We start from the raw sequence: 13371 nt of genomic DNA on the forward strand, positions 1-13371 counted from the left end.
ATATAACATATAACAAATTTGGCATGCACAATAAATGACATTGTATTGGACTATTGGAGAGTGTTTTTTACACTTACAATAAAATTTGTCATGAGCAGATCAATTATAACATTGTATTCAGATGTTCTAACCCGTTTAGTTCGTTGATTTGAGTTTTTAATTCGAGATTAAATGTGACTTTATGTGAGAGCTTTTTACTGTAACAAAAAAGTTAGATGTGATTATTTTTTAAAACTTTTTACTGTAACAAAATTTAAATCGATAAAATAAACGGGGTCTAAAACTTACAATAAAGAGGGCAAATTCGTGTGTGTGTGTCTAATTTGGTAGGCCAAAGATTCTTTTTTCTTTTTCTTTTTGAAAAGCAAAAAGACATGGTTGCAAATGGTATATTCCATATCCTTCCTTTAATGTCGATGTCATTGTCTAGAGTTTAAATTTCGGACCCCAATAAAAAAGGAGAAGAAAGGAAAAAAAAAATGAAATCTTGTAAAATAAGAGATATTTATAGAAGATTCTCTTTCAAAAACAAAAAAAAAAAATATGATAATAATAATATTTATGATCTTTTGAAAAAAAAAAAAAATTTATCAGGATTGTTTTATTTTGTTTGAAAATAATCGTATATAAAATCCTTCTTAGAGTATGATTGTCGAATAAATTAGTACCCATCGCTTTGATTACGCAGGATTTTTTTTTCCTTCGGCATTATAATTATACCTAACGAAACAAAGCAAAAGCACATCAATCAAAAGCGTCGGATTAGCTTTTTTTTCTCCGCGTCTCTCAAGTCTCATATCCTTCCTACCGAAAAATAAAAATAAAATAAAATAAAATCATATCCTTGAACAGGTATGTCCTTTCCAGTTTTAGGGTTTTGCAAATTCTGTCAAATCTAGGGCTTCTTCCGCATACACTTTCTTGGTCGTACTTTTGTTAATTTTCCATTGAATTTTGATTCGATGAAGAATTTTTCATTCTTTCTTTCTTTGTTTTTTTTTTTTTTTCCCCTTCTGTTATCTCTATAATGTATATACACAGTGAATGAAAATTCAGAATAATTTTATATGTTATTATACATGAATTTTTTTATTAATTATTCAATTTAATCAATATCTTACGATAATAATATATTAATGGATAAATATTAAAATAATTATTAAAACGACGTTCGTATGTATATATACACATATATATGTATGGATGCATGCACACATACATACATATATACATTTAAACCGTGAAATTACATCAAAATAGCTTGATAGATTTTAACGAAAACCTAACAATTTAGAACAACGTCTATTGGTAGATTTTTTTTTTTTTTTTTCGTATTCTACCAATTAAAGAATTCTTCTTATTAGTTTAGCCCACTTTCTCAATAATTCTTCCGTAAAGTGTGAACATCATTTGAATTGCCCAAGGAAAAGTTGCACCGAGTACAATCAGATTTGTCTTATAATTTAAATCACAATTCTCAATTTGAACTGAATTTAATTTACATTGATAGATGTCTGGAAGAGAAAATAATGAGTATGGTTTGGAATTCGAAAAAATAAAATTTCCATTAGATAACTTGAAAACACTTTTTTTTTTCTCTTTTCCTTTTTTTCCAAAAAAAAAAAAAAGAAAAAAAAAGCAAGATGTATCTGGTTTACGTTGTTTTTAGAATTTTAAACCAGATTTTTTTTTTTTTTGGGGTGAGGAGAAAGGAAAGCCACTATAATATGAATATATGTGTATATATATAAACAATTATGTGATAAGATTTGGAAAAAAAAAAACTATATTAGTAAGATGTAATTTAATTGAACTGCAATTGGTAAAATATGATTTTCTACTCCATGATATTTTATCAGACCATGCTATAATATTCTCCACTAAATAAAAAAATTCTACTTTGTTCAGCCTTATAAGATTAATGGAAAAAAAATCAATAGAAAACGATATTATAAGATTAATACAAAAAATATATATAACAAGAAAATAAACATATTATTTGTATTCCGAAACATTATGCTTAAAGTCTGATCTGTGCCATAATATATAATCTGATGTTACAACAAGAGAAATGTGTTGAAACCAAAAAATTGGTATTGGAGCCTCTATCTGTTATCAACCTGTACTTGGTAAGAAGAAAAAGAAAAAAAAAATGAAAAAAGAATGTTGGAAATTAAAAAAATACACAACATGGAAAATTGGAAATATAAATTCTCTATCTTACTGATGATACCACTCAATTCTGGTTATTCACCAAACTTTCCCCAAAATGCCCATATAATTAACAATCAAGGCCACCATTATCAGCATTGCTTAAAATCCTCCTCCTAAGTTGCCAGTTTCTGCACCAACTGTTAGAAACCAGAATCCCGATCGAAGAAATCTCTTCTTCTTTCAAGAAAAATCGGCTCCCAGAAATCAGTAAGTGTGAGATTTAGCCAAAACAAAATGATTTATCAGCATCCAAGGCCTCTCATAATGCTGCTAAGCTCTTGGATAACAACCTGAGGATTGGCAACAGATCCATCGAGATTAATGGCGTGATACTCCAACCCTTTCCACTGCGCGATCAACTGAAAATGTGGCCGTCGGAATAGGCTGCTAATGATCTCCAAAACCACTGTTTTCGGTAATGCAGAGACTATGTGTGTAAGACCAGCGCCGTGTGCGCCAATAATGACGTGAGCGTCTTGAATAGCCCTCACTTGTTCCTTCATGGACATGTGAGCAAACAATCCATTCACAAGGTTTATTTTGCAATCTGTGTGAATTGCTGCCCAACCCTTTAATGAATTAAACACTTCTTCCTCGTTGCTAAGCCTCGACTCAATTTTACCACCATGACGGGGATGGGCTAAGTAGTCTTCACGTCGAACAAAAAGGACATTGTAACCTGTTAACGGCCTTTCAATCCTTTGTCTATTTACTGGAAAGCGAAAAGCAGCTCTGATCATTTCACCGAACTCAGATAACCGAGCGGTTTTTCTGTCGTCGGGGTTTTGCCACAGATCTGGTGCAGATGTACCTTGACAGTTTATTGCTTCACTCAGCCCCTTGAATAAAGCAGTTTCGTATCCCAAAGGTGCGAGAACCACGTGACGAAAACAAACAGGACCAGTAAAGTTCTTGGCGTATCTGAGGCTAGAAAACAATGCTTGCCATGTTTCTTCCAAGGATGCCTGAACAAATTTAACACCAGAGAAAGATCAGACCAGCAATATTAGACGATGAACTGAGACCTCTTGTCAAATTGTTGCAAAGCAAGCATAACTAAAAAAGTCAAACAAATAAACCCTTCCTTACAGATAGAAAGAAAAATAAAAGACCGATTGAGGACGAAGAAAATCTACTACTTTACCAATGAATTGAATCAATTGATGAAATTCATCTGTTCATTCCAAACCCAAACCAAATCATCTTACTCTAATCAATTGAATGCACGTTTACGAGCATCGAATAAGGGTTGTCGGGTTTTTGAAAGGAAACAAATGATAAATTTTTTGAAAGTTTCTCCATGGAAAAGTTAAGGCGAAGATCGCCATTCATACATGAAACACTGAATTGAAGTTGTATCAAGATATAGGCTCCATTCATTTCACAAGTTCAAATCACAACTTCAGTTTTTGCTACAACGTTCTCTCTCACAAAATTCAAATTCAACGTTTTCTGTAGTCACATGAATTCACTTTTTAACTCAAGTTCTCAACTCGAACAAGCAAAAAGAACGAGGCCCTCATTTTCTACTCACTAGCATTTCTACAAGACTAGCTCAAAATCCACATTTGTTCGTGTTGCTAAAGTCTTAACAACCTCAAAAATGTAACATTTTCGTTTTTGTTCTTTCATCGGGTCACTCTACAACAAATTACGGGACAACTAGATTCAGACCCTTGGGTTCTAGATATTAGCCGATGCTATTCAAATATTTATTTTTGTTGATCAACAAATGAAAAATCCATATATGAGAAAACATAGGATTATGCAAACATACCGCGCAGTGCCCGTCCACAAAAACCAAATGAGGCCGATTAGGCAAGCCAGTGACTCTTGAAGCTACATATGAACTATACCAATCTGTGACAGTGTGGAAAAGATTTGCGTATTCAAAGCGCGTAACCAGAAGCGTTGGCTCCTCAATCCACTGCACATAGAATCTTCCGTATTAGAACCTCAGAAAGCAGTGCAATAAGAAACAATAGCCATGGAAACCACAAAAAGTAGAATTCATGCTCTATAAGCACAATTTCTTCTTTTTTTTTTTTCTTTTTTTGAAAGGCTGCACAATTTCAAGTTTCTCACTTAAAAAACTTCCATATATGGTTAAGATTTTTCCAATGAATAAAATCCCAGCATTTAGCAAATAATAACATTCATTTATGGCATAAAAGTAAATTCCAGTTAATCGGGAACTTAAATACTCAATATTCTTTCATTTAATTCACCAGCTATTTGATTCCAGATCACCAAAAACCCCCAAGGATTTCACATAGAAAAGGCTCTAAATCAGGAAAGTTTTGAACTTTAAGCTTATATTGAATCCAATTCTATTCAATGAGGAACTGAAAGTTTCATCTCTCTAAATACAATATCTCAGAGAATCAATCAAACAAATGAACAAAAATTCCACATACATGGCTCTAAACTCGGAAAATTTTCAAACTTTAAGATCACAATCACCTACCAACGGCAAAGGCAAACCTTTAAATTATTGAAGTTTTCAACTTGAAAACGAGAATTCATCACAAACCCAGAGAAACAATTCACCGCCGAACAACAAACACAAACCATTAAGTTCTGAACTTTAATTCCAGAATTCAGCACAAACCCAGAAAATAGGAAAGTTTGGAACTTTAATTGCAGAATTCAACACAAACCCAGAAAACAATCACCACTTTAGAATGGTAAAATTTTGAACTTTAATTGCAAGATTCAACATAGAACCAGCAAACCAATCACCACAAAAGAAAAATTACAAGACATCAAATAAGAATAGTTCTAAACTTAAATTGCATAATTCAACACAAGCCCAGGAACCATTCACCACCAAAGAAAAGACACAAACCATCAAATAAGGAAAGTGTTAACCTCTAACTGAAGAATTCAACTCAAACCAAGCAACCAATCACCACTCTAGAATAGAAAACAGAATTCACCATAAACCCAACAATATCATAAATAAATAAATAAATAACCAACCTCTTGGCACTCAAAATCTCTAGCTGGAACAACCAAAGCAGAACCAACCAAACCCCTCATTGTATGCTTCCAAACATCCCCTCTAGGCACAATCTCATTCAAAACCTCTTCACTCACAAGCTTCTTCTTTTCTTCTCTCTCCTCATCACCACCGTTGATCTCAAACGCCCCATCTTCAAACTCCGGCAGCTCTTCCCCCTCCGATCTCCCCATCACCTCCTCCAGCCTCTCCCCTCCCCTCGACACCCTCACCTTCTCCGGCACCATCCTGAGGGCCCCACCCTCGCAGACCGAGCTCCTGAGGGTCCCACTGAACCAGCACCTGAACCACCCCGATCTCGGCCCCCTTGGGGCCCACAGATCGACTCTGCGGGTGAATCCGTTGCCGAAGTAGGCCTCGCAGGAGCGGAGCCGAGGTGGGTTTTGGGTCTCCAACCATGGGAGGTACGAGGGAAGAATCGGCCATGGCTTTGAGTATGTGAACTTGAATTGCTTCGTTTGAGTTTGGTTATTCAAAGTTAAGGAAATATGCTGATTTGGGTTGTTGTTATTGTTATCATTGTTTGCGTGGAGAGTTTTAGAGTGAGAAAAGAAGTAGAAGAGGAGAGAGAAAGAGTTGAGGAAGAAGAGGAAGAGAATGATCTTGAGCAGCCTCAAGTTTCTTCCGTTCATGGCGGTCTAAGAAGACTCTTCTTCTCCGTTTCTCTCTCCTTCTCTGTTTTCCTCTGTTTTCGTTTCCCCCCCTCCTTTTTTGAGTTCTCTCTCTTTCTTGTTACATCTTTCATTATCCCCTTTTTAGGCTGGCTATAGGCTATAGCTATGACTACAATCGTAGTTGTAGTAGAATAAGTACTCTTTATTCATATTTATTTTTATTTTTTTAAGCTTAGGAGGACCAATCATGGCTTGACAAATAGGAAAATTCTCCTCAGTTCAGTTTGGTTTTAAACGTTTTTGAGTTTTTTGAGTTTTTTTTTTTTTTTTCAGTTGGTCATTTTTAGGCTTTTAGCTTTTTCCTTTTCTTTATATATATTTCGAGCAAGTATAAATAATTAGGGCTGTTCATGGGTTGGGTTAGTGCGGAGTAAGATTTTTTTTTCCCGCCTCAAAGGGTGCAGATTGCATATATTTGGCCCCAACGATGTTAAAAAAATTTCACAACCCAACGTTTTTCGGATTGGGTTGGGGCGGTGCGGGGTGGGTTGGGTGGTCGGGTTCAACATTCAAAAAATCAAAAACTTAAAGTTCAATATAATATTCAAACTTCATCATTAAATAGAAATAGTAACCATCCTTATCAGTCCGGCGAGAGAGCATCGGAGAAAGTGGGCAAGACGGCGGCCGAGAGGACTGAGCAATGAGGAGAGAGTTATGAGGGGGTCCACGGGAGGGGAAGAAGAGCGAAAACTGAAAAGGAAGAGGCAAGAAGAGGGGGTTCACGGGAGGGGAGACCGAGAATGAGATTGTGAACCCTAATGTTAGTGAGCCTAGGGTAGAACTTAGGCAGTTCGGCTTGGGCCAAAAGCTTAGGGGTATGTTGTGCGGGTTGGGTTGGGGATTGCGGGTTGTTATGGGTCCAACCCGCAATTCGCCCCAAACACTTCGGGCCAGAAGTATAATGAGCCGCAAATTTAAAAATAATGTTGCGGGTTGCTTTTTTCGGCTTGGGTTGGGGCGGGGTGGGTTGAATTTACGGGTTGTTCGGGTTTATGAACAGCCCTATAAATAATGCATGTTTTTAAACTTTAAATCTATTAAAGTTCTCGTCGAAATAAATAATTAAACCATAGGATTGATAAAGATTTTAGAATTCAAAAAATATCGTAATTTTTATATCTCTATTAAATAAATAAATATATATATATAACAATAGGACTTAATAAAAAGAATAGAATTTAAAAACTATCCTAATTTTTATATTTCTATTAGATTAGGTTTGATGATTATTTTTTTCTTGTTTTTGATAAGTTTGATTAAAAATTAAGATATTTTTTTGGTAAAAAAAAATAGTGATAAGTATCTCATTTTCATCATTTATATTAAAAACTATTTATGCTTCATATTTTTTTTATTTTAATATGGTTTTGATTAGATTTTAACGGTTAAAAATGTGCATTAAGTAAGAGACCTACCGAAAAACAAACTTAAAAACTAAAGAAGAAAATAAAATAAAGAAGAGAAAATAGAGATTGAAGTGGTTAAACAATGTGTCGACATTCATTGATTAGAAATCGGGTAAGTTATCTAAAATAAAAATTAGAAGATTTCTTAATATAAATACGAATAAAATCAAAACTATTAATAAAAATAAGAATTTTTTTAGCACGTCAACATATCAGTAGGTTAAGTTTTTTGTCTGTCAGATCTGCATAAAATCACATAAAAAATATGTAGATCTAACGGTTAAAATAACATGACGTACCAAGCATATTAGAGAATTTTCTATAAAAATAATTGTTTTAACTATTCACCCTAAAAATTAAAGAAGAAAGTAAAATAAAGAAGAAAAAATAGAGATCATACGTAGTTAGAAAATATGTCTACATTCAGGATTAGAAGAAGAGGGAAATTTACTAATAATAGCACTATCAATCCCGCTTCATATAAACACAAATTAAAATATAAAATCTGGTGAGTTACTAAAAAAAATGAAACGATTTTCTGATATAAAATAAATGCAAATAAAATCAAAAGTACTAATCAAAATAATTGTGTTTACTTTTCTAATACACCCTTAATCTTCTAATGTAACATAAGGAACCGATTGATCTAGAATTCACGTTTAGTTTTTTCCTTTATTTTTTCCCATCCCTTTTGGTTTAATGAAGTTTTGAGCTTGTTTCCCAGATTCCTTGCCTTGACGAGGCTTTCAAGAATAAAACAGAATGGCAGAAAGCATTATTCTTCTAAGCAATACTTAATTTAATATTTAAAAGAGGTTTGAAAACTATAATGGACTTGGCAATTGGCTTGGATTTTCTTTTGTTTGCTGTATTATTTTGTCAACTACTCCATCTTTTATATATACACCTAGACTTTATTTATATTTTGTTACTTTGTAAACGGACGAAAAGAAAGACTTGTTCCCGAAGGAAAATGGACCATTTACTTTAGAGTAATTAGCAATATTAGTCCTTATATTGTGCATGGTATCAGTTTGATTCTTAAACTTTTATGGGACGTTTGGTTTATATGTTCAGAACCATGATTCATGATTCTGATTTTTGAAATTCAAATTTTTTATGAGAGAAAAACACTGTAGAAAATTAAGAACCATAATTCAAAATTAGGGATGAACCCTTAAAACAAACATTTATAGATTTGGTAAATGACTTTTGAACTTTTGATTTTTTACCACTTTAGCCCCTACGCAATTTAACATTTATAAATGACTTCTGAAATTTCTCATAGATAATAACGTCTGAGCTTTTTACAGATGTAGTAATAGTAAATGCACAATTAATTAGTTTTTAATGGTTTGTAAAATAGTAAAGAGAATATTTAGTATTTAATGTAACTATTTATGTAAAAACTTCACTTATTATGCGTTTAGGATGTGATGATCTTTATGAAGTTTCAAAAATCCAATCGTCAATTTTAGTGTGCATGGGCTAAAGTGATCAAAAATAAAAAATTAAGAAAGTAATTTGTTAAAATTTAAAGTTAAAGGACCAAAGTGATAGAATACACATGGTGAAAGACTAACCGTGCTAATAACCCATTTACTTTATCAATCCTATTTTTGTGTATTATTCTCATTCCTTTGGGGGGATAATAGTAATGGAATAGGTTCCAATCTCATTAAGTGAATTTCATTATAACCTTGATTGGACAATTTTGTGATAATCTTGATAGTTTGTCACAATCTTACAAGATCCAAACTTCACAAGAAAGGAAAAATAAAACAAATAAAATAAAAATTATATAGTAATATGTTTATAATCTACAAAATCTGATTGATCAAGAAAAAATTCTTTTCCCCTCCTTCCGGAAACGAAAAAAGAAAAGTTTCTCAAATATGCCATTACAAGGGCGAAAACCCGAGCCTAACTGCAGCCTCCGATCTCCAATGCCTCGCTTTCTCGAATCCATTCGCGTAGTTATCAAAATCTTCTAGCGTCTGATTGATCTCCTCCTGCGTGTTCATCACAAAGGGGCCCCATTGCGCCAACGGTTCGCCTAATGGCTCGCCTCCTACCAAGATGAACCTGAGGGGCTTGGAGGACTTGTTCCACGCCTCCAAGCCGTCCCCGGACCCCAAGAGGAGAAGGTGGTGGGCCGCGACGGGCAAAGACTTTGACGTGCCAAAGACTCCCTCGCCTTCTATGACATACACAAAGGCGTTCCATGAAATTGGTATTGGTTGTTGAAGGTGGGATCCAGGCTTAAGAGTGAAGTCTAAGTACATGGTTGGTGTTCTTGTGTAGATTGGTGACTTGGTTCCCAAGGCCTCGCCAGCTATAACTCTAACCTTAATACCATCTTTTGATACTTCTGCTATGTCCTTGCTTAGCATTTCTTGGTACCTTGGTTCAATCCTACATGTGTGTTAAAAAAAAAAAAAAAAAAAAAAAAAAAAAAAAACCCCATGTAAGAATTTACCGTTTTATTGGAAAGAAAAAAGTTTGTGGTTCAAAATTTTCATTTCAAAGAAAAAAGAAAAGGTACTTCCCACTATGATAGTCATAAGTCAACTATGTAACAAAATTTATTTGAGAGACTAAAAATTTTTGAAGTTGGAGGCAATAGCACTATGTGATGAATGCCATTATAGAAGATTCTTTCCTACCATGGTATAGGGGTAAAAAGGCACATAGTTTATGCACATATAAAAAAAAAAAAAAAAAAAAAAAAGAAACGTGTAGCAATCAAAGCACCTTTGGAAAAAAAGATCCCTATCATGATAAATCACTAAAGAATATAGGACTATAGCATATATATATATATATATATATATATATATATGTGGACGATATATATAAACCCGCAAAGAACAATGTCATTGTTAGGAAGCCATTTTCTTTGGAACTAATTTTAGAAATGTCATGATATCTGGTTACATCAGGTTTATGTCATGTTCTCTTTGAATTTATGCTCCAAAATAGTGAAGGATAATAGTGATATATATGCTTATATTCGGAGCAAAAAAAAAAAAAAATATATATATATATATATACACGCTTACATTTTGTGTTTTGAGGACAAATTTATCCACAACTGAAGACCCTTTTGGGTTCCTTGGGCAGCAGGCATTTCTGAGTGAACAATCCCTTTTCCTGCAGTCATCCACTGCAGATCACCAGCATGTATTGTCCCTTTGTGCCCTTCAAAATCCTCATGTGTCACTGAACCCTATTGAATCATGCCATTGTATTTAGTTTGGTTATTTTTAACAAAGCTTATCAATTATATGGCTCTACAAACAAGACTTTTAGATATATTATTGTATTGACTTTTCATTCATGGACCATTTTCTAGCCTAATTTTAGTCTGTTTTGCTGACCATTTTGTGGTGCCATATTGTAATTAAACATTTGATTCCAATTAAGACGGAAATGAATTATGCAAAAAATGACAGAAATAATTGAAATTTTAAGTGAGAATGTATTTTGGAACCATACAACTGAAATTTCGGCCAGTGGATGATGGGGGGGAAAAAAATTGTCAACTAGAAGTTAGAAATAATTCAACGGCTATGATTGTTTCTTTCCATCATCCAATGGCGGAAAGAGGGCAGCATGATAAAAAACAAGATGTACTGTAACTTCTCCTTTGAATTTTATAATCATGATTAGGTAGATTGCAAGTTATGTCATAGGTTTATACCTGCAACATATAGGTCACTGTTTCAAAACCTGTTGACAAAAATGATGAGAGTTTAGAATTGAGCCAATATTTTTTTCATGATCAAAGTTAACTCGCATAGAACAAAATAAGGTAATTAAGGAATAGATGATTTAGTGATCATTGATCAAGACCTCTGTGTGGATGATCGGGAAACCCAGCAGGAGCAGTAACTGCAATGCAGAAAAACAAAAAACTCAATCTCAGAAACCAGAAAAAACTCTACGGGATTTGTAATATATGTACATATATAAATATATATATATATATATATCTACGTATGTGTGTGTGTGTGTGTGTGTGAAGAAACAGAGGAAAACAGAAACACCCACCTGAGAATTCATCAAGAGCAAGAAATGGATCAAAGTATTTGAGCTCAAACCTGGAAAAAACCAGCCAACCCATTAATCCGAACTTCTCAAATTCCTCAACCACTTATTCATTCTATTCAAAACAATACCATATAAACATATATATATATATATATATATATATTGGGTATTTTACTTACCTTCCTATGCTTCTTCTAACAATGGCTCCTAAACCTTCATGTTGTGGCCTAGCCAAGAATTTCCTCACAACATTACGAGGCTCACTTACAAACCCAGAATTCTCTCTCTCAGGCATTTTCTTTTGTTTTGTTTTTGTTTTTGTTTTTTGTTTTTGTTTTAGTTGAACTATTGAATACAGAACGGAAAGGAAAGAAAAGCAAAAATTGTTTTGCTAGATGTGAGAAAACAAAGGCATGATATTTGAAGCTATATATACACGTTTGCAAAGGAGAGAAGTTTGCAATTGTAAGAAACTTTCTTCTTTTTTTTTTTTTGTATTAATTTTGATGGTCAAAGTGCTCTAATAAGACCCACATGAACTTTGCTTGAGATCAGGGGATTTGGCTTTTGTCTGGCGTGACGTCAGCATAACGATGTGATGATGCAATGCAATGCATATATCACTTTGGATCCTAGCCGTTGCATGAGTACAAAGGTTTTTTTTTTTTTTCTTCTAAATTATGGTCCAAACCATGCCACTTTTTTAATTGAATGCTTATATGTTTTTGGTTATATTCAAGTGTCACACTGTGATGGGCATGGACATGCACATTCAATCTTTTTGGCCCCAATCATCATCCCCAATAGGCCCACAAAATACCATGCTAACAACTTTTTTGTTCCCTTATTTTCTTTTTTAATTGGGTCCTTCTAGTGGAATCTTTTATTGATGGTACATATTTTTTATCGTGATATCTGATCAAAATCATATCAAAATAATAGAAAAAATCATATAAGCTAAATAGTTCTGACACAAATATAATATTATACTTGAAATAGTTATTTTTTGAGGTCTCATTTTAATTTATTTCCATTGAACTTAGAGGTAGTCATGTTATTGATAAACACACAAGGACTTAACATTAAGAGGTCGTGTCATATTATATCTAATATTTTACGTAAAGATTGTGTCACAATTACCTCATTCTTATTATACCTTGCAAAGTCATATAAAAGACCTTTCTATATACAAATAATAATAAAATCATAACAGCGGTAAGCAAAACTTTTATATAGGCCGTGTTTAGAATTGATCTTTTTTTTGTTATTTACATTTTTTGAGAAAAAAATGAAAACGTTTTTAAAACGGCGTTTGGCGCAATAAAGACAAAAAACAGAAATAAAAACGATTTTTTGGTTTAGTGTAAAATGAGAGAGAAATGAAAAATGACTTTTAGTCGTTTTTCATTTTTTGTTTTCGTTTTCTCTTCTCTCAAGCAGAGAGAGATATTAATGAGTTTTTTATACTGAAAACAATATTTGATAAAATTACCAAACACATTTTTAAAAATTATTTTTGACTGAGATTGAAAACGTTTTTATTTTCATTTTTATACAAAAAATAAAATTATTTTGGAAAGAGATGGAATCTTATTTTTTCTATAAAAAGTCATGCAGGCTAAATAGTATTTGACACAAATATAATCTTATGTTTGAAATAGTTATTTTTTGAGGTCTCATTTTAATTTATTTCCATTGAACTTAAGAATAAGAGGTCGTTATATGTTATTGACAAACACACAGGGACTTAACATTAAGAGGTCATATCATATTATATCTGATATTTTACGTAAAGATTGTGTCACAATTACCTCATTCTTATTATACCTTGCAAAGTCATATAAAAGACCTTAAAATCACTTCTATATAAAAATAATAATAAAATCATAACAACTGTAAGCAAAACCTTTATATAGGCCGTGTTTAGAATTGATCTTTTTTTTGTTATTTACGTTTTTTGAGAAAAAAAATGAAAACGTTTTCAAAACGGCGTTTGGCG

The 13371-nt window shown here is 33.0% G+C and overlaps 2 protein-coding genes across 2 annotated transcripts; both read right to left on the reverse strand.

Annotated features, from left to right (window-relative positions):
- Window positions 1–2025: 2025 nt before the first annotated feature.
- Window positions 2026–5951, reverse strand: LOC21392859 (beta-(1,2)-xylosyltransferase). The gene is made up of 3 exons (XM_010099000.2): window positions 5197–5951; window positions 3992–4141; window positions 2026–3179 (listed from the first exon to the last, which is right to left on the reverse strand). The coding sequence occupies exons 1-3, from the start codon at window positions 5866–5868 to the stop codon at window positions 2457–2459; spliced, it is 1545 nt and encodes a 514-aa protein (XP_010097302.1). The 5' UTR covers window positions 5869–5951; the 3' UTR covers window positions 2026–2456.
- A 3055-nt stretch (window positions 5952–9006) lies between these two features.
- LOC21392860 (pirin-like protein) lies at window positions 9007–11687 on the reverse strand. The gene is made up of 6 exons (XM_010099001.2): window positions 11552–11687; window positions 11373–11422; window positions 11175–11213; window positions 11023–11051; window positions 10382–10548; window positions 9007–9734 (listed from the first exon to the last, which is right to left on the reverse strand). Exons 1-6 carry the CDS (start codon window positions 11665–11667, stop codon window positions 9221–9223), a joined length of 915 nt encoding a protein of 304 aa, XP_010097303.1. The 5' UTR covers window positions 11668–11687; the 3' UTR covers window positions 9007–9220.
- Between the last annotated feature and the right edge of the window lie 1684 nt (window positions 11688–13371).

The sequence above is a fragment of the Morus notabilis genome, unplaced genomic scaffold, assembly GCF_000414095.1.
Source record: "Morus notabilis unplaced genomic scaffold, ASM41409v2 Scaffold1708, whole genome shotgun sequence".
Lineage (NCBI taxonomy): Eukaryota > Viridiplantae > Streptophyta > Magnoliopsida > Rosales > Moraceae > Morus > Morus notabilis.